Here is a 22,979-nt window from a genome sequence, read left to right as displayed (position 1 = left end):
TATCTTTCCAGACATAATCCCATGTTTTACCACCAGATTTTCTACCCAAATCTCTATTCTTACTTCAATCTTTGGAAACATGCCGAAGTATTCTGGATCTAATGCAGTTTTATTACATCTTCACTGGTTCAACCCACCTTGCAGGATCACATTTGTCACAGATGATCAAAACCGCACACTGGTGGGTGGATCTGCATCACAGCAATGTGAGACCTCACATTGCTCATACTGTCATCAAGTACTTAGCTAGCATTAATGTCAAATGTGTTCCTCATCTGCCCTACAGCCCTGACCTTGCACCCTGCAATATTTTTTTAATTTCCAAAGTTAAAGAAGGAGCCACAAGGAAAATGTTTACAGTTATTAGAAGAAGTTTAAAAACATTGGAGGTGTTTGTCAGATGCATGTCAATAAATTGGCTTTCACCATGTGTTTGAAGATTGGCAGACATATTGGAGTAAGTGCATTTCATCAAATGGGGACTGCTTTGAAAAGGAACATAAAAATATGGATGATTGATAAAGTATGTTGTTAAAAAATATTGCGATCATTCTTTATTGAACAGCCCTTGTAATAATATAATTATAATATTAATTAAAGTTTAATTAAATTACAAAAAAGATTATTATTAAATTATTAAACAAGTTGGTATTTTTAAGATTTGCCCCAAATAACCGGCTGCCCCGATAAACTGGTGGCCCAAATAACTGGAATCCACTGTATTATATTGTATTAGTAGCATTACTTTAAAACTTCAAGCTTTTACTTGTTTTGTTGCTGATTTTATGGTCGATTGATATAACGTCCTTCTGATATAACGACCATTTTTCTCATTCTTCTACTGCAGTGGTTTTCAACCTTTTTTTAATAATGGCACCCCTAAGTCATTTATTTTAATTTGCGGCACCCCTGCTCAATTTTCTGCCTGTTAGATCCGATTCTGTGTGTGTGTGTGTGTGTGTGTGTGTGTGTGTACATATATATATGTAAAATATTAAAAAATATATATGTTATATGATAGCTATTACAATAATATAATTATAAAAATTACATTTCATAATACAAATTATATACAGTATATAATAATTTTATTCTTTATATAGAGGTACTAAGTATACATCAATTATAGAACACCACAAAATTAAAAAGATACTGTGCACCTTTTTATAATGAAATAAAGATATAAATAAAAAAATAATAATAATAAGTTTAAGTAACTTAAACCCAAATTACGTGGAACCCCGGTTGAAAACCACTGCTCTACGGGGTTGTTATTAGCATTAGCATTAGTAGACGCATATGATGCAAGAAAGCAAGCTTATGCAGCATCAGCCAAAAAAAAAAAAAAAAAAAAAAAGCTCCTATTTCACCCCTCCGTCCGTTCCATATACCTGTCCAGCTCAGCCTTAAATTTATTTAGGCTATCAACTTCCACAACAAAGGATGGAACTCTGTTCCACCAACCAACTACCCACTGCTGAAGGCAAACTTCCGCACATCTATCCTGCATCTGTCTTTCCTCAATTTGAATTTATGCCCTCTCAGGTGATTATTCTGAGCAAGAGGAAGAATCCCATCAGCATTGAGCATGCTCAAAACATTGAAGGCTTTATGCACCTCAATCAGATCACCTCGCAGGTGCCTTGTCTCCAGACACTGTAATTTGCCAATCATAAGCCTTTCTTCATAAGAGCAACCCTTTGTTGCATTCACTGATCTTGTTGCCCTTCTCTGTACTCGTTCCAACAGCTCTACATCCTTTTTAAAATGAGGTCTCCAGACCTGTATACCGTACTCAAGGTGTGGCCTGACCATTGCCTTATACAAGGGGATAATCACCTCCTTATCCCTGCTAGAAAAATTCCTTCCTGTATATCATTGACAAGACACCATGAGCTACTCTTGCAGACCGTCTGAACTGCTCAGAAAACTTCATATCTGCCTGCACAATTACTCCGAGGTCCTTTTCGTTCTCTACCACTGTCAGTGTAGTACCCAAAGTTAATACGTTACTCTGGGGTTACTGCTTCCCATATGTAGTACTTTACATTTGTCAATGTTAAACTTCATTTGCCACCTCTCAGCCCATCTTCTCAACTTTTCTAGATCCTGTTCCAGCAGCGTACTGTCATTAGTGTCCTTAACAACCCTGCCAACCTTTGTATCATCTGCAAACTTGGACATTAAGCTTGATATACCATCATCAATATCATTTATAAATACAGAAAACAACAATGGACCCAACACTGAACCCTGAGGGACTCCACTAATACCATTAGTCTACTATGAGCAGTGTCCATTGATTACCACTCTCTGTCTTCTCCCTCAACCATCCCTTTATCCATAGCAGCAATTTGCCTCCAATGCCAAACTGCTCCAATTTGTTCAGCAGTCTTCCATGTGCAACAATATCAAAAGCCTTTCTAAAATCCAAATATATGATATCAAAGTTATTCCCTGCATCCAATTCCTTTGTGACCACATCTTAGTATCCAACCATATTGGTCAGGCAAGCCTTTCCCTTAACAAAACCATGCTGTGTCGAGCTATAACTGATGTCTTGTCTAGATGATCTTGCAGTGCTTCTTTAACCAGTGCCTCCATTAATATTCGTGGAACAGAAGTTAAACTAACAGGTCTATAATTACTTGTTTCACCCTTTGATCCTCCTTTGTGAATTGGGTGTCACATTTGCACATCTCCAGTCCATGGGTACCTCCCCCGAGTCCAAAGAAGCTCTCGTAATTATGGCTAAGGGTTTGCATACTTCCTTTGCTGCATCCTTTAATATAACTGTATAGATCCCATCCACCCCGGGTGCCTTTTTTATGTTTATCTTCAACAATTTCTCCTCCATTTTCCTCTTAGTTATTACAAAATCATCTAGCTCACTGCCAGAGTTTAACTCACTTCTGGCATTCCCCTCCCTGAATAACTCCTCATGTGTGAATGTAGATGCAAAATACTCATTTAGTTTGTTAGCCACCTGAGCAGGATCATCAACAGTTGAACCATGAATATCCAGTGGACCAATCTGACTCATCCCTTTCCTTCTAGAGTTTACATTGGTAAAGAACTCTTTGCTGTTTTTCTTTGCATCCTTTGCCAAAGATTTCTCATAATCTGCCTTTGCCTGCCTAATCTCCTTTGTGACTTGGTTACAGAGCTTTAATTGTATATCATTTAAGAACAAACAAGCATTTCCATTACCAATCCCTGGGGAATCCAACTTCTAGTTAATGTCATAAACTTGGTTCATGTTTATGACCTTTCAAATTATATGATAATTTTTATAGATGCAAAACTTGAGGGCAAGGTTGGACGTAGAACAATTCAGATGCATTGTTGTTGTTATTATTATTATTATTATTATTATTATTATTGGCACTAACTGTAGATTTTAATTCTGTCCTGAAGGTAATTCATTATTTCTTTTCAGATCCGAGTTTATGATCCAAGTACACCTCAGAGACGACCAGTTATTAATATGGAATTTGATGAGTATCCCCTTACTGCATTGTCACTTACACACTCTGAACAGTAATTTGAATTAAAATATATATATATTTTTTAAACTAAAAGTAGTCTGAATTGCTAATATATATTTTGTATAGTGAGATGAGTTAAAATGCACTATTGCTCATTTAAGTTCTATTTCAGTGTGCAACTGAAACAGAACTGTACACCTTTGTAGAAGTGCACCTTCTGAGTTACAGAAGTGCACCTTCTGTAACTCAGAAAATTTCATTTCTGCTGGCGGTGGGGGGGTTATTTTCTTCCTGTTATTTTTTTTTTTATAATTTCCTTCTAAACATGGACATTAATTAAATATTTTATTACCAAGTAAGTAATTTTATTGTAATAAATCTTTTTTTATGTTTCTTACTTGAAAATGTGCTACATCTGTTAAAAATGCAGTCTTTGATTTCATTTTCTTTAACTTTTTTTTCATAAATTACATTCATTAAATTTTTTTTCATTTAATCTTTCTGTATAGACAAAAACTGTTCATGATGTATGAACATAAAGTGTTATAGATTCCATTCATTTTATCATGAATATCAAATTTGTGTTTGATGGATATCAATCAGATTACGGATATCAAAACACATCTCTTAACACTTTTGCTGCTGGCTTTTCTGATGCTGATGATCTTTATGACCTAAGGTTGAAAACCACGGGATTGAGTCAATCTGGATTGGAAAGGGCAGAGACACTTTTGGGCTTTCTTTTTACGATTAATCAGCTTTCAATGAAGGTTTCTTGCCAAAAATTTCTGGTTTTTATTCTGTCAAATTGGAAGAAAAAGTTTTATTAAAAGCAAGGTGGTTCCCCTCCAAATGGATTAAAAACCTGATTCTGTATATTTGCATAAGGAAGCAGTGAATGTGTTTGATGTTGCAAGTAGAACCTTGCCAATATATGCCTCTGAAATGAAATTTTCAAAGCCAGATTCATACAACATGTTAAAAATCAGAAGTGAAGGGAAATGTGGTAGAAGATATGGTTAGGTATATTAGGTTAAGACCAAATAAATTTTTTTTTCATCTTATTGCAGAAAAAATTTATTTGGTAAAGCTTATTGAATGATACTTATTGAATGTAAAAGATATAAAAAATTATTCTTAACAGCACTAAACTTGTTGCTCAAGCAAAGGGTGAAGGACCCCTTCTACCTTTGTTTGAAATTGGCTAATTACAGCATCACTTAAAGAGAGAGCCGGGTTTAGAACTATGCAGCTTAGCAAATATTCCATCAGTTTTCATTGGGAATCAAACCCAGACCTCTCCAAGCAAGTGGCTGGCATTAATTTTTTTTTCATTTTGTGAGTAAAGCAGCCCCTAGCCAAATAATTTGGAAAATCTGCTATACATATTATAGATATGGTAAAATATACAAATAATAACAATATCTTATATACATGAGAACACTGTACATCACCAAGTAATTCATTTAGCACGACATGATGAACCAACTGTATACTGTGCAATTGTCATCCCAAACTCAGCTACAGCACAACAAGCTGGACAAGCAGGATAGATAGAATACTGAAGTTACTCCAACAGCAGCAGAGCACAAGGAACTGCACAGCAAGGCAACATGTTCTTCTGATTCCACTGTAGCACAAGAAGTTGTATGAATAACAGTTCAAGGAACAGCAGTCCACCAGCTGTCAGAGAGCTCAACAGAAGTTACCCATATTAACCAGCAAAACCAAGCTGGAAGAAGGTGTTATTTCAGGATCAAACCCAAGAAAAACAACAGCTAAGGCTTCTTACCAACAGTGTTGGCAGGAGCAGAAGTGGACACCCACCCATGAAGGAAACAGAGTACTAACATCCTGTCCACTTCTTCAAAGAAAGTTTTCTGTTCTTTCTATAAAAAATAAAATATTTATCCATGTTAATAAAGGGTACAGTCCACCGATACATCTTTTACCTAATCTGAACTCTTCCAAATTGCAAAAGAATATTCCTTCTTGCAAAAACTGAATTTGCAAAATTTTGAAAGGCAGTAAAATTTTCCCTTGTGTAAGTAACAGCCCAATCCCATCCACAAAACAAGTAACATCAACGACATTATCAAATTCCAGACATAAATCAGCATGCTCCAAACAGTAAAATATAACATGTTCCCATGTTTCTAGATCACCACACATACAATTGCATCTTTCTGGGATTCCAAGACTATGCAGCTTAGCAAAAAATGAATGTTATTCTACCTTTTCTGAACAACTCCATCTGCTTTGCCATTTTTGTAAAGGGAGCTCTCAAGGCCTCCCTTTTTTGTTTTTTTTTATGTCATTAAAGTGTCAATTTAAATGTCCACCAACCCAGATTTTATTCCCATTCTCAAATAAAAGGACAGTTCTCTAAATACTAACTATAAATCAAGTGACATAGCGAGTGGCGACATTGTGCTGAATTAGCTATCACAGTGGATGTAAGATGTTGTTATTTGGTTTTTTTGGAGCATTAGCAACTAAGGCCATATTGCTCTGGGGATATGCGGTGGTCATTCCCTGACCTTTCTGCATCCTCCGTATTTGATGGTCATGGGCTTGAACCCTGGTCTAATCAAGAAGCTTGTGCTATGCACTGCTGCTCCTGCCCACCTGGCTGCGGAGGCACGAGATGTAAGAGATATAGTGAATGTTAAGAAGAATTTGCCACTAATTATCCTCAGCTGACAAAATGTTAAGAATAATGAAGTGTGCATTTTGAATGCTATCAAGGCTTAGAGTGTCACTGATAAATGTGGCACTGTGTTTTTGAATACATCATTTCAAACTTATTTGCCTAAATATTACCATATCAGAGCTACTATATTAATAAAATAGTTAGTGCTATAAGCTTGATTGGATTCTTGAATGGATGTCTGTGATATTAATCTGGTGTACAACTAAATATTTTATAAAATTTACTTGGGCAAATCTGGAGCTACAGGAGCAGTTTACCATACCTCAACCAAGAAGCCTAGACAAATGAATTTAAGAAACCAAATCTGTGGTTTTGACTGATATTGGCCCCTCTCAGTTGTGAGCATAAATGGGAGCTATTCAAAATAGTTTTGAAAATGTGATAACATAAAATTATCATTATTTTAAATTAGATGCTTCTGATTTAAAAATGTACATATTTACATGACTTATTTAAGCAAGACAGGCCGTGGTGTCACACATTTTTATTCTATAGCTTCTTGACAGTTGCTGATGTTTATTTCTTTTACATTTCATTTACTTTTCTTTACCTTCCTATTACACTATGCCAGTTTACAACCTCTCATGTTTCAAAATTTTTATTCTATGTTAATGCTATATAATCATTATAAAGTTATAAAACACTTGCTTGCTTGTTCCAAAGGTACTGTCGAATGAGGATAGTGCAATTTCTGTACCACTTACGCGATAGAGTGACCCATGCATCGGGCAACCACTATCATCCCTCTTTCAAAGTCAGTTAACTCTACATTTATCCATACTGACATCGAATTACTGTCTATGTGAATGCAGTGATACAGTGTACCTATATACTTGCCAAGGGTTGGGTTCGTCCACTAGCAAGAGGGATGACAGCGTCACGTTGCCTAGAAACCAGGTATCCCATCAATTCTGTCCTTTCAGCGTACCTCACAAAGCATTTGAAAAGCAAGAATGTAACAGCTTTTACACTCTTGCTTTTCTTTAGCAATTTATGTTTGACTTTTTTGATTTTTCACAGTTTTCCCCCCATCCAGGTGTTCCAAAAAAAAAAATATTGAGCTTCTGTCATATAAATAATTGGATTAAAATTGGTATTATTGGAACTCTAGCTGTTCAGACACTATAACTATAGTGTAATCATCGTTGCTATTTACATTTCATTTGAATTGTTGATTAGCTGGTGTTGTCTGTTTAGGTGCCTTTTTCTGTTCTTGAGCTTCAAGCCTTATTTTGATGAATCAAGGAGTTATGCTGGGATATATGATGAGTTTTAAATTTACAATACTCCTTGATAGTTATAGAACACCTCCAGTATAACCTTATATTTTAACAAGCTGGTATGGGATATTTTTGTATGGGCCACTTCAATTCCTCCCAGCTGTCTCTTTGGTTGTGAGTTATACTGGGGAAACAAAATATCTTGTTGTCTGTGATAATTCAGAAAAGTGGGATTTTTATTATCCTCATCATGATGCCATTACAAATTGCATTGTTGTTATATCTGTTAAGGAGTGAGCTGACGTGACTCAGTACACAAACGTTGATGCACATGCAAGGTCCTGCCTCTTGCAGGATTGTATGGCATGACCTAATGGAAATATTAGTTCATTCCACAAGTAGTTTCTGTTAAGTTCTGATTACATGCTTGCTCTCCCATTGGAGGAGGTAAGCATGTGATCAGAATGCATTATCAGAATAAGTATCCCTAATGCATAGATACTTATGGTTGATTAGTAGCAGTTTCTTCATAAGCATGCTGCTGATCACAAAATGTTTCTAAAGGTGGGTTTTCCCAATTTTTGCCAGACTTCTGCATTTCTGTATTATTCCGGCTGCAGCAGTATGTGGTATATATCACTGAATTGTTTTTAGTAAACAAAATGTCCGACTGAAAATTTAAAGCAGGTATTGCTGTCTTTCCATAATCAATAATCAAGGTTTATTATTAAATTTTAACATTGTTATATTGCTATGCATAGTGGAAAGATTATTAAATCTTATCAAAACTGAGTAATAGTTTGTTTGTTTTTCCCCCTCTTTCTTTCCAGCCAGGTGGTGGTGGGTAATACAAGGGGTCGCATGGCTCTCATTGATCTGAGGAAGCGAGCCATGGTTCATGTGTACAAAGGCTTTGCTGGAAGTATTCGGTCTATTTACTGTCATCCTTCACTACCTCTAGTAGCATCATGTGGATTAGACCGTTACTTACGAATCCATGATCTTAACACACACAAACTATTATTAAAAGTAAGTTCTTTCTTTTTCAGAAATTAATACTACTTTTTAAAAAAAAATAGTAGTTGTTTTTTTAATTTGATTATGATGTTGTAATCAAATTAACAAATTAGTAATTTTTTTATATAAAAAGTTACATTAATTAATAGTTGTGATTATAATACAGAATATAATTATTGGCTCTGGCAGAAGAAAGAAAAGATTACAGTGTAGTAAGATACCAGCGCAACCTGTCCCACAACCATTACTCATTAGTCCTTGGAACATTGCAATTATCATCCATGCATACAGTTTTTGGTTTTGATATTGGCTCAAAGGCATTTCATAAACTTATCAGGTTCCATCGTGAACTGTAATAAGGGATCTTGTATTCACCCTATTATGCAGTCTACTGATTTACAGCACGATAACTTCTGCATTGTATTTTTTGGTTGTTGGGTGCCTAATCAATTACTGCTTCTGGACATCATTCCTCCCACCCCCCATGTTATTCATTCTGGTCTTTCTTAAATTTCGAGATTATAGTGTATTTTATATTATTGGAAATGAAAACACTTGACTTGTGCAGGGTTCAGAATCAATTTATTACTAATATATTAGTAATAAATAGATTGTAAACCCTACATAGGTGAAATGCTTTCATTTTAAGTAATTTGATCAACATAAGCTGTGCAATGTGCTGTTTAAACATTATCACATGCTTTATTTGTTTATATTCTTTGTAAGTTGTGCATCTTGTAGGAGGGGAGTTTAAAAGTTTCTAGCCTCTCATAGGAGGAATACTGGAAATTTATGCAACCTCCCCCCTCAAGTTAACACACTTTCTGACACGACCCCACTAGCTTTCGTAACCCACTGAAATAAAATTTAAAAGATTTTGATACCAGTTGATTACATCCATCATAGCATTGTCATTGTTGAATTTCTGCCTTTTCAAGTCCTTTTTGACATTTGGAAATAGAAAATAGTCCATTGGGGCCAAATCTGATGAGTAGGGTAGATGCTGTAATAGCTTAAACCCACAATCACGTAGTGTTGCCTGAATCACAAACACTGTGTGTGTCAGTCCATTGTCTTGATGCATAATGACTCCTTTGGCCAGTTTTCTGCACTTTTTTGAGCTTCAATTCCTTGTGGAAACATCTCAGTAGTTTTGAAGGAATGATACTCGGCATTGGTAGTAGCACCTCATTCCGGGATATCAACCATGATCACTCCTTCTGCATCTCAGAAGATGGATGCCAAGATTTTCTAGCTGACTTCTGCACTCAAAATTCTTTAGGAGGGGAAAAGAAGGATGATTCTACTGTTGTGATTGTTCTTTTGTTTTAGGGTTGGTGGTGCACCCATGTTTCATCCATAGTGGCATACCCCCCCCTCCCAACTACAAATTGATTTTGTAGTTAACATTATTTGACAAACCTTTGATATGGTTGCCCTTTTGCTGATCTCACCATGCGAGTTGCCCATCTTTGAACCCTTTCAAGAAGCTCAATGTGTTTTTCCAGATGAGGTCTCCATGCTTGAACTCAGTATTCTAAATGTGGTCTTACAATTGCCTTATACAGTGGGACTATGATATCCATATCTCTACATGATAACATTCGATAAATCATGAATTGGACCCCATGGGCTCTCCTGTTTACACTGCTCAGAAAACTTCATATCTGCCTGTATTATAACTCTCAGATCCCTTTCTTCCTCTGCTGTGTTTAATTCAACTCTACCAAGTGTATAATTTATTTTGGGGTTGCTATTCCCCAAGTGTAAGACCTTGCATTTTGCTGTTAAAACATAGCTGCCACTTTTCTTTCTGATTATCTTGCAGCCTGATCAAGTCATTCTGAAGGAGTGCTGCTTGGTACTGATCATAACTACTCTACTAGTCTTTACGTTATCTGCAAATTTTGATATCAAGCCTTCTATCCCATTGTCGATGTGTTTTTTGACAATCAGAAACAACAGTGGTCCAAGAACCAATGCCTGGGGACTTTACACCATTTTGAAGAATATCCATTAATCACAACCCTTTACCTTCTGCCCTGCAACCACCCAAAAGTCCATCTTAGAATTGCGCTCAGAAGAGGCTCGTCATCTGACCGCACTGTAACCCGGCCTACCAAACACTTTCCCCCCTTCCTAAATCAGACAATCTAAATAATGGGAAATTATCACCGGATACAAACTCCCAACAACAAAATAATTGTGCCTAAGATATACTATACACATAACGTTTATATCCCTTCATTTTAATATAGTATAAAACCTAGTGACACAGGGTGAAAATTCACATTGAAGGAGGCTGTAAATATGTACATAGCTATCCCCCCGGACAAACACGGGTCATTATGCCTTAGAAAAGCTATACCGGCCCTGTCCAGGGGATAGCAACCCATCTTTATTAACATACTTCTTGTATTTTACAACACATTTTGTACTGATATAAACACATCATTTCATTTATATAGGTTCCTTCTGACATCAGAAGCAAACCCCCCACAAACACAAATATAAACCGTCTCATGGCTTTCAAAACACTCGCATTGACACAGGATATATTGCCTACAGCAATTTCACCATCACACCATAATCTACAAAAGGCGCATCTGCGCAGTATAATCTTATCAACATATAAAACAACCTGAAGGCAGGAATTGACCCCTTTTCTGTCTGACCACCACAGAACAAGAAGTAAGTAAGAACCTTTCTCATTTATTCTGATACATACCCGTTGGGCTTTGTGTCGCCTATCCCAGTTTGCTGTTTCTGACACTACGTTGGTAAAATTTAAAAATTTAAAAAATTTATGAAAATTAAACTAAACATTATCCTTTCTCATTGAATTTTAAGTTTAATACTATCACTTAAAAATTAATAACAGGTATGGGGACAACAGAAACGAGTAGGTATGAGACATTCCTTTAGTCTGGCTATCATTCTGTTGAAAGCCCCCGATGAAGTAGCAGACAGATGGCCAAGTGAGGGAATGTTATTTGCAATTTACATTGTTTATTATAATTTTTTTGTTATTTTCATTATTTAGCATCATATTATTTTTAATACCATTTCATTAATATAACGTTTATAGGCCTCCCAGACTAAAGCTAGTTTACATTTGCTAACTTGGTAGCCTGGTCCATATACACCTAATTCCCTACAGATAAATACCATTTAATTAAATAAAATTGACCAATATATATATATATATATATATATATAATGTGTGTGTGTGTGTGTGTGTGTGTGTTTTTTTTTTAAATAAAAGGTGTAAAACACACAGCTTGTTTTGAATATTTAATTTTTTATTAGAACTTGTAAAGTACATAATGACTATTGCAATTACCTGTCTGGTGATCCACTATTATTTTTACTATACTTTGTGGTATTTCTTTTTGGCTAAGGCATCATACACAGGATTTTTTTTTTTTTTTTTTGAGGCATTGCAATGCTTCCATATTAGCTATTGTATTATTCTGTCTCTAAGGGGATATAATATTATTCCCATGCTTATTGGAGTATTCTGTTATGATTCTGTAATGTTTATATATTTTTCAAAAAAAAAAAAAAAAAAAAACCTTTTTTGAAAAAATTTAAGACTGTTTTTTAACAGATGTACCTGAAATCCCGGCTGAACTGCCTTCTTATGTGCTCTGATTATTTACTAAAGAAAACAGAAAACGATGAGTTAAATATAAATGGTGCACATGAGATAGAGGATGATGACTCAGAAATAGATGATACCTGGCAACAAATGGAAGTGGTTGGGATTCCAAATACTTCTGATTTCAATAAACATCTCTTAAAAGTAAATCAAAATGTACAGAAAAAGAGGATGAAAAGGCAAAAGTCTACTACTAGTAGCGGATGCAAAGGCATTGAACCAGATAATCTACCAAGTAAGCCATAACTATCACATTTTTCTAAAATTTTGCTGTGTATATAGGATAAAAAAAAAAGCTTCCATCCTGCAGTATATAGGATAATGTTAGTTAATTATTAATAGTTCTGTTTCTACCAAGTAAGCCTTAACTGTCACATTTTTCTAAAATTTTGCTGTGTATATGTATATAGGAGAAAAAAAACAGGCTTCCATTCTGCAGTATATAAGATAATGTTAGTTAATTATTAATAGTTCTGTTAGGAAACAATTTTGTTTTTGAGCTTCTTGGTTTTATGTTTGACATTTATCATCATGAAGATTGGAGAATAGTGAAAATCTAAGCAATTAAACCTACATTAGAGTATTATCTGTCTTTTAATTTTTTAAAGGAATACTGATTATTCTTAGACATTTTGTGGTACTTCCTGTACCACTTCTTCAGTGGCTGTAAAGACAGCAAAACAGGTAAAAGGTGGTAATTGAATTAGAGTTCTTTCTTTATTAATTTTGAGCTTACTAAACCATCTTACTTATGATATATAAATTGATTAATAAATGGATCAGTTTATCTTTTAAGTAATAAATTTATGTATTAATGAATTGATTTCACCAGTTACGTACCTTGACACGTGTCGCAGCCCAGCTGCTTGAAGTTTGCCAACATATTTTAGGCTATATTCTTATGGTCTGGATTCTTGTTGTTCCCTAAGAAGTTCTCAATGATAGACCTGATGCTAAACTATGCCTGTTTTTCTACTTTATTCATAGTTCACTCAAAATCTCACTCCCTCTTCAGTTTGCAAATTTGAGGTCAAACAAAAATACCTTGTTTTAGCTTCTCTTAGGTGATCAATGGGAATTTAGGGACCTTCCTCAGCTGAAGTTTTCACAAACTGTTTCATCAAACCCAGTTTGATGTGCAAGAGTGGAAGGTGGACAGTTTTGGAGTCTACTAGTGGTTTATGAACTATGTTCTTTGATCCAGACAACAGATTTTCCCTCTTTGGCCAGATCTTGCCTTCCCAGTGCTTACTCATTTCCTGACTGTCCCACTCACACAAAAAAGCAAGGCATTTTTGTGTACAGATTCCTGTCCAAGTAACATGATTATTGCTTTATAGTCAGCACAGACCAAACAACCGTGTTCTTCATATTTAATATTTGTCAGCTTCTTCAAGTTCTCATATGTTTCTTTCAAATGCAGAGTGAGCTACTGGAATTGATCCATATTTATTTCCATTGTGGAGCAACACACCTTTGAGACCTCTCTTTGATGAGCCAAATAAAAAGTCTCCACTGTGTATAGTTCATTTAGTCATTTGTATTACTGAAAAAACCATAGAATTTCCCTAAGAAAAGTAGAGGACTTTTGTTTGACTTAAGTTTAGAAGAGTTCAATCAAGGAGTTCTGCAGAATCTTATGGTCAAGTTAAATCTCTTAACAGGTAGTAGTAGTAGTAGTAGTAGTAGTAGTAGTAGTGGCATGTGATGCAAGAAAGCAAATGTATGAGCTTATGCAGCATCAGCCAAAAAAAAAAAAAAAAATCACACCATTCCCTCCAAATGCCTGTCCAGTTCCTCCTTAAATTTATTCAACCTATCAACTTCCACAACGACAGATGGAAGTTTGTTCCAGCAATTAACCACCTGCTGGCTAAAGGCAAATTTCCGCACATCTATTCTACATCTGTCTTTTCTTAATTTGAATTTATGTCCCCTTAGGTTCGTAATCTGAACAAGTGGAAGGATCCCATCAGAATTCAGCGTGCTCAACCCATTCAAGGCCTTATATACCTCAATCAGATCACCGCGCAGGTGCCTAGTCTCCAGCCACTGCAATTTGCAGAACTTAAGCCTCTCTTGGTAAGAGGATCCCTTCATTCCCCTCACCAATCTTGTTGCCCTTCTCTGTACACGCTCAAGTAAATCTACGTCCTTCCTAAAATGAGACCTCCAGACCTGTACGCAGTACTCAAGGCGTGGCCTGACCATTGCCTTATACAGAGGGATAATCACCTCCTTTTCCCTGCTAGCAAAATTCCTATATATCATTGACAAAACCCCATGACCTGCCCTGGCAGCCTGTCTACATTGCTCAGAGAACTTCATATCTGACTGCACAATTACTCCCAGGTCTTTTTCATTTTCTACCACCTTAAGTGTAGTACCACACAGTTGGTACGTTTCTCTGGGGTTACTTCTACCCATATGCAGTACTTTGCATTTGTCAAGGTTAAACTTCAGTTGCCACTTCTTAGCCCATCTGCCCAAATTATCTAGATCCTGTTGCAGTAGCACACTGCCATTACTGTCATTAACAACCCTGCCAAACAGTTGACAGGGCATGGAATCAGCAGGTTATCTCCATGTGGGACTGGTTTAATGACTGTCTTTTTTGACACTTTTTTTCCCCCTTCTTGACTGTCTTTTTTTTTTTTATCAAGGTATATCGATCAAGTAGACTCCAAAGGATCAAGCAGTGCTGAAGGTCCTTTATGAAAAGAGGACTTTTCATAAAGTTTCCAGGCGCCTCCGTAACCAGGTGGGTAGGAGCAGCAGTGCGTAGCACATGCTTCTTGATTAGACCGGGGTTCGAGCCCATGAACACCAAATACGGAGGATGTGGAAAGGTCGGGGAATGACCACCGCATATCCCCGGAGCAATATGGCCTTAGTTGTTAATGCTCCTAAAAACCAAATAACAAACAAACAAACAAACTTTGTTTCCACTGCATATACAACTGAATTCTGCAAAATATGGTAATATAAAAATCAGAGATTTCATCAATATATTATCAAAATCATGAACACTATATTATCAATATTTTATAAATAAAATATAGTGATTTCAAGATATAATGGCTATTATCCATGATTAGAGCATCCCAAGAGGCTCTACAGCCTGATCAAGAGACATGGAATCGCTGATTATTACAGATTTGCTATGTAAGCAATAATCCGAATGGTAAATGACAGTACAGAAAGGGATGTAACCCCTATGCTAGTTGTAGAGAAACATTGAGAGGGCTTTCTTGATGCATGTTTAAAAACATTTTTCACTTTTGGAATAGTGAGATAGATGCCAAACAGTTTGCCACTGAAAACTGAATTGTAGCATTGAATTTTTGTTAAAAATTCAACAACAAAATTTGCCAAAAGGTTGTATTTTAATGGTTACAGTAATATATGCTTGTAATTTGATCATTAAAAAAAGAAAATACTGAGTGAGTTAACCGTAAAAATTACCAAAAATTTCATAGTACATTGCAGACAACTCCTCCCCCATAGTATACAAAAATATGATTTTTGCTCTCTTAAAGAAAAAAGTTGAAGGCTATCTCTAAAGGATCACTCTAATATGTGATATATTGTGATTCATTTTTTAATTAATTTATTATGCTATATGACAAATGTGATACAATAGGTTTTTATATACTGAAAGATCATATATCGATGTTATGTACTAAAAGATTCACTTATATAATTTTGTGTCTATTGGACCTGAAAACACTGGTCGGCATCAGTATCAGAAACTTCAGGAAACTTTTAACTGTCAAACGTGTTTCCCGGTACCGCAGCTTCTCCCTGCGTTCTCGGTAAACAGATGGTACATGTTATCAGTAATGGCGGTAGAAGTCGATAACGATGTATTGATTGGTTTTTTTCTCATTATTAAAAGTAGATTATTGGAGTTTATGAGTGTAATGCCTTCGCGGCTGAAATTTACTTACGGGTACACCTTCCAGACTACCTCAGTCTTATGTTTATCCCCTCTTCCTGCTGTTTTAACCCGATAGGAAAATGACTTCTACTGCAACTACTGATAACACGAACCGTTTGTAAAAGTCGTTTTCATATCAGGTTAAAACAGCGGGAAGAGGGGAATAAACACTGTAATACTGAGGCAGTCTGGAGGGTGTACCCATGAGTAAATTTCAGCCCACTCATGAACTCCGATAATCTGCTTTTAATAATAAGAAAAAACTAATCAATACATTATTATCGACTTCTACTGCCACTACCGATAACACGCACCATCTGTTTACCAGGATGCAGGGAGAAGCTGCTGTACCGGGAAATGCTTTTGACCAGTAAATTTCCCGAAGTTTCCTGTGGTTCTCGTGTTGGCTTAAATTTATTTACCTCTATTGCACATCAAGCTAGGTTTGATAAAAATATTTGTGAAAGCATTGGACAAAAAAAAAAAAGAAGGATCTTTCTGTTTGAGGCAAATGTTCTCTTGAATCAATGAGGCCAAGATAAAAGAGGGAATTTTTGTGGGTCCTCAAATCAAACTGTTATTCCAAGATGAAGGAATTCACTAAAAAATTAAATGCTACAGAAATAAGCACCTGGAAGGCATTCAAAAATGTCTGGTAGAACTTTTTTAGGCAAGGAAAAATCACAAAATTACAGTGAAATTGTAGATGAGCTAATTTTAGTGTACAGAAAATTGGGATGCAATATGTCGTTAATGCTTCATTTCCTACATTCCTGTTTAGACTTTTTTCAGGGAGCGGTCTCTGATGAATATGGTGAAAGATAATAGAATTTCTCAAATAGAAAAAAAAAAAAAAAAAAAAAAATACCAGTGAAAATGGAGTCCAAATATTTTGGCAGACTACTGTTGAAATCTCATATGGGAGATTTCACTGGATGATTATAAACAGAAAAATTGACAAAATAAGTGTTTTGTTTTCAGATAAACATTTTTGGTTAATGGACCCATTGTTCAATATTTAGTATTGAATGTAATATTTTCTTAAAATATATGAAATTGTTTTTTACTAGAAACTTAGTTTTTGAGTTTAATCCCTTCTTCCTTAAAATTGGTGGGTGTTATGGTAATATGATTGCCATATTTAAATTTAGTAACGTCAAATCTGCAAGAATCCTAAATTTTAACAGGGAGCAAAAAAAAATGTTTGTTTTTTTGCTGACCACTGTAATTAAAGGCTCTTACCGAATGGTGGATAGGTAAGTATAATTTAGCCAATAAATGAACAAACAAACAACAAATAAAATATTGAATAATATAGTGATTTCTGTGTAATTAGTTAAATAAGTAACTCTTATATTGAATATTAATTTTATTGTAAATTTTTTTTGTAGGGAAAAAACTTAAAAAGAAGAAGCAGAGCTGAGAAATGCTAAATTGAAATACTGCAGCAAACGTGTAATATAATTGTATAAAAGTTTACAGTTGCCTTTTCTCTGTAGTATAGTGTTTAATTATTTAAAAATAACTAACACAAAGATACAGAGCATTTCTAAGTATTTTATACTCTGAAGTCCATTAATATATTTAAAAATTGGTTGATAAACAAACATAGTTGAAGGGGAAAAAAAAATTGTTTCATTCACTTACTTCTGATGAAAGCTAATTCCTTTGACCAGGAGCTTCAGTTCTTGTTCTTTCGAATCGATTTTTATTGTTAAACTCAGTTATAATGTTAGTTATGGGACCAATTGCCAAATATATTTTACTATGACTGAAACAGTTTTTGTTTAAATAAGGTAGGTTGTCTTTTTTTTTTCTTACTTTTTTTTTAAAATGCTTATTGTAATGATTTTTTCCATTATTATAAGCATTAAAAAGTTTTTAATATTTCAGAGAATTAAGTAAACATTAATTTACAGGGATTGTTTATCATAGGTATAAACTGATGTAATATCTCTCTAAACGTTGCCTTGATAAACAAATGGCATGGTCTGTCTGTGCTGCTCAGTTCTCTGAGCAGCAGAGACAGACCATGTCAGGCTGGACAATTACTCCTAGCTCTTTTTTGTTTTTCACTACTCAAGATGGTGGAGAACAAAATAATGGCAATTGAGTGTGGACCACACAGTTATTATTATTCTGGGATTACTCTGACCAGTATGCAGTACCTTACATTTATCAATGTTACAGTTGCAACTTCTCAGCTAATATGTCTAATTTTTCTAGGTCTTGTTGCATAGATTTTAATGACAACGAATTTTTTTACATCTTTATGACAAAAATCAAGTCTTAACCACCCTGTCAACATAGTTATCATCTGAAAACTTAGATTCGCTGCCAGAATGCAAACTTGCATAAAAACAAACTGCAATTTTTGTGCCTTAACACAAATATGTGTCCATTCAATTGCAGTCAATAAATGAGTGCTGTAAAAGGAAAGGTACATGAAATGAACAACTGAGTGATATTGGCACACCGCTTGAACCACAGGCTATTGCATTATGGCTTGGATTTTGCTTAGTGTCAATTGCACTGTCTAGAGAGCACTGTGCGAGCTGTATATTTGTTTCACAGTTTCGTATGTTCTTTGCTTATGTTGAAGTTATCTAGTTTTGTGTTTTCCACAAGAAGAAAAGATAAAATTTTTTGAAGATTATGCTTGCTCAATTTTAATTCTTTAGTTTGTGAAAAGCAAAACATCATCCTTAGTGTGTGTCTGCTGATAAAATTTTCTATAAAAAGTGTTTTCTCATAAATTTTACCTTAAAAGTTTGTTATAATGGATCCACAGCCTGGGACATAGGGACTTAAAATGAACAGGTATGGACAGTATGTTTAAGCTGATTATGTTGAATCAGCTCTTTATACTATGCCATCTAATACTGAAATAGAATTCTGTTCAAGTGATGCAGATTCTAAATCTCATTTAAATGCATCTGTTGATGTTAAAATGCTACAAACAACAGATGCCAGACTTGGAGTGATGATTCTTCACAGATGAAATCTGTTTACTAAAAAGCACTGCCCACTTGTTCTAGTGTCCCACAGGAGCACGCAAGGAACAAATAAGGGACCCTCTCAAATATAAGTGGCAGCGATGTGTTAAGCTTGATATGCCTTTGGTGATCTTCTGCTGTTTGCATTCTGACCAGTATTGTGTACCCTAATCATCACTGATGTATACAAACTTGCTTTTGCTTTTTTGAAATTGTATGCACCAGTCATCCAGTGGCTCCATCTTTCCATGTGTCATTTGCTGATAGCCCATCACGTTTGAACTAGAGACATGTTGGGTTTGCCTTTGATTATTGTAGCTCAACAGTGCTAGTCTAATGCATGGTCCTCATTGAGATGGGTCATACCACTCAGTATTTTATTGAATGGTGGTAATTCAATAAAATACTGGTACAATACAATAAGTTTAAAATGAGACTTACAGCAGACTTAAATTGTTCTTAATTTCACATATCACCTTAACTTTACACTTAACATTTATTTTTTACACCCACTCAACTGAGGTTACAAAGATCATATTATATGACAGTTTACTCTTTATTGTTTGGAAGTCCTCCATGACAGCATAGTAACATCATTAAAAAAAATGTTCTTATTTATACTGCAGCATGACCACCAGGTCAGAGAAGCTTACAGTAAATCATGAATACAATTTCTGATCATATTTAGCAGTCACAGGCTTGAACAACGGTCCACTCAAAAAGATTGTGTGCTACTGCACTCTTGCTCATGACCACTTTGCTATGTCAAGCCTACCTCATTCATTTGGCGAGGTATGGGTTTGAGTTCTGTCACAGACTGGAAGAAATTTTTGAAGACCTCGTCAGTCAGGGCTGTAATTAGCTGATCTCAGGTGGTGTGAGTTATTCCAAGTTTTTCAGCCCACATGATATGTATATCAACCTGTGAACAAATGCACACACTTGTACAGACATAATACGCAATGGTGCAATATGGTCTAAGTTGCTAATGTGAATGAACACCAATAACATCATTGTGTGGAGAATAGATATATTATAAAGTACTTTCCATGTAAATCGTGCCGAAGAGGTTAGTTAATAACATACAATAGTGTCTTGGAATTTAACATATATTGGGGTTCATGTAGTATGCCACCTGTTGGCATCAAGCCCTGTTAGCAGTTCATGCTGCTTGGGGCTGGTGTGTGTGTGTGTGCGCACTGTTCTTCTTGCTTTTGCAGCTGTGTTGTTCACTGGATTGTACCACAAGCTCGTGGCATCAATTCACAGCACAAAAAACAAAAGCAAGAATCAGTGATTTACATGAGCACAAGGTTTGGAGGTGGTGAAAGAACTCCATCTTGCCTCCACTCTGTGACCCCCCTCACAAGCCTTGCCAGGTAGGGGCTAGGGTTACCCCAAATTCAGGTGATATCAGGTTTCCGGCTGCAGAGTGCCCAGGTATGCACCATACCATACCATTGTGACATGACACACATAATACCAATAAAATGTGCACATCTGGCTAAGCAAAGATGCTAATCTCAGAGACACAACAATGGGGTAAGGAAATTCTTTTTAACTATCCAGACAGAATACACAAACCTTACACAACCACAAGAAAGTTGTATAATGCAGTTGGTTATATTGGTTTACCGGATGACATGGGGGAAAAAATGGTGAGATGGTGAAACAGAAAACTTATGATCAGATAAGTTTTCTGTTTCATCATGAACTGCAATGACACTGCACACATGCAGTGTCATTGAAATTTATAAACTCTCCTTTCCTCTATGGTGATTATATAAATAATCACCATAGAGGAAATTGATATGAAAGCAGGAAGGTGATTATATAAATAATCACCTTCCTGCTTTCATATCAAATAACGTGTTTTTATTTACATAGTAAAGTTATGATACATACAATGAGATAGCTTTGCAGTAGGAACAGGTACCCAGTACCATAATCTCGGTCAAGGACTGTGGCATCAATTCACAGCACAAAAAACAAAAACAAGGATCAGTGATTTACATGAGCACAAGGTTTGGAGGTACCTTGTATACATTGTAGCACACTGCGTGCTACAAGGTATACTACCTGTAGTATGCACCATGGCATTGATGCTTTGTGGCATTGATTCCATGAGGTACCAGAGGATATCCATAGATTGGTAACCCATGCTGATCACACAGCATACAACAGTTTCCGAGTATTTGACGATACCCAGGTTTCAAATGGCTTAATTCATGATGTCGCACGCATGCTCAGTTGCGCTGAGATTAGACAAGTTTGTAAACTTCCCTGATTTAATGAACATTATAGTGAGAACTCACTGGAACTTTTGTTGAACCAGTCAGTATTGCATCCCTGTGATAGAGAGAGAGGACAGTTGTAAAAAGTTGCCTTCATGGTCCAAGAAAGTGGTCACCATAAGTGGTTGCACATGGTCAGAAACAGAAATGGACCTGTTTGGGGGGGTATCCCAAATATGCACCAGACTATTACACTGCTGTCACTGGCCTGTAGGCTCCTTTTGTGCAGTAGAGTTAGCTTAATGTGCTGTAACTGCACCTCTATGTTACATTTGGAAATACAGTTCATCAGACCAGTCATCCAGTGGTTCCATCTTTCCCTGTGTCATTTTCTGATAGCCCATCACATTTGAAGCAGAGACATGTACTTGGGTTTGGCGTTGATTATGGTAGCTCAACAGTGCTAGTCTGATACACGGTCCTCGTTGAGATGGGTCATATCACCCATCCGAATTCATCCCATCATCATTTTACTGAATGGTAATTTTCTCCACTGGTACATCTGTTTTGCTGAACAGCACATTGGAATCTCCCCTTGCTCTTTTGTTCAATAAGCTTGCCCTCATAGGACCTCTGATAGCAGTTCTTCCACAGTACTTGGAACATGCAAGACGGATAGATGTATAAGAATGTTAGACAAAGCTAGCTATGTCCATGTTGATCTGGCTCCAGCAATCATTTCCCATTAGAACTCAGTTCATGTGTCTGGCCCTTTCTTTACATGGCATACCGGTATGCTGAATCATGTAATGATAGATTCTGTTCTTATATAGAAACTTCACTATGTGGCAGTAGGTCTGGTTACCAAAAGGTTTCTGCCATGGGTGGCAATTGTTAGCCCAAAACAACCTGTGGTATGCCCCTGGACTTTTTGCAACATTTATATTGACAGATCATGGCTCCTTAAAGGCAAAACTAACCTCCTTAGGCCTGACTGATAACCCAAACTGCACCTGTGGCAAGAGTGAAGACTGGGCATACATTCTATATGAATGTATAATATATGACATCCCCAGAAAAGAGCTAACAGCACAGGTTGGCCCCCTTCCCAGGGGAGAAGAACATCTGTTCATCATAGAAGAGGAAAATTATAAAGCCTTTACATCTTTTACACAGAAAGTATTCTAAATGTGGAGAACTATCCAAAGAATGGCAATTCAGCCCCTCAGCAATTAAACAATAATCAATAATTAAAATTGCCTAAGTCTCCCACCACGCCCAGACGATGACTTAAAAACTGTCAGGATAGCAGTATTCTGTGCTCTGACAGAAACTTGACATGACAAAACTCCTCAGGACTACCCTGCCATGTGTAGGAACCCCACAAGAAATAAGTAACCATGTAGGGGAGGGAGACGTACAGGCAGCCAGGGAAGTAGATTAGCTGAAAAATATCAGGAAGCTAGTAGCAAGGGGATGCAATGAATGAATGAATGAGAATGAATAGGCTGGGCACTGAGTGAACTAGGCATTATGGTAAAAGGGAATAAATGACAGTTTTGGTGGAAGAAAGATTGACCTAGCATGAGGGAAAGAGAGAGTGAATGGGAATGAGTGGAAGAGCAAATGTGGTTGGTCGAGGGAATACAGAGTTGGGAATAACTTACATTACTTTATATATACTAACAAACATTCTCCCCTGGCCTGCAG

General features: G+C 36.1%; 1 protein-coding gene across 1 annotated transcript in view; it reads left to right on the top strand.

The window, feature by feature from the left end:
* The window catches only part of l(2)k09848 (WD repeat domain 74 lethal (2) k09848), a 55,784-nt gene extending 38,289 nt beyond the window's left edge, over positions 1 to 17,495 (top strand). Inside the window, exons 7-10 of the mRNA XM_090370217.1 lie at positions 3,440 to 3,540; positions 8,252 to 8,450; positions 12,049 to 12,334; positions 17,431 to 17,495. Of these exons, the coding sequence (XP_090226343.1) occupies positions 3,440 to 3,540; positions 8,252 to 8,450; positions 12,049 to 12,334; positions 17,431 to 17,462 (618 nt within the window). The 3' untranslated portion in view covers positions 17,463 to 17,495. The remainder of the gene's footprint in view (positions 1 to 3,439; positions 3,541 to 8,251; positions 8,451 to 12,048; positions 12,335 to 17,430) is intronic.
* The last annotated feature ends 5,484 nt before the right edge of the window (positions 17,496 to 22,979 follow it).

This window comes from Mastigoproctus giganteus, chromosome 3 (genome assembly GCF_048544385.1).
Source record: "Mastigoproctus giganteus isolate SK-2022 chromosome 3, ASM4854438v1, whole genome shotgun sequence".
Taxonomy (NCBI): domain Eukaryota; kingdom Metazoa; phylum Arthropoda; class Arachnida; order Uropygi; family Thelyphonidae; genus Mastigoproctus; species Mastigoproctus giganteus.
Note: the sequence above shows the minus strand (reverse complement) of the source record. Positions and strands in the feature narration are given on the sequence as shown.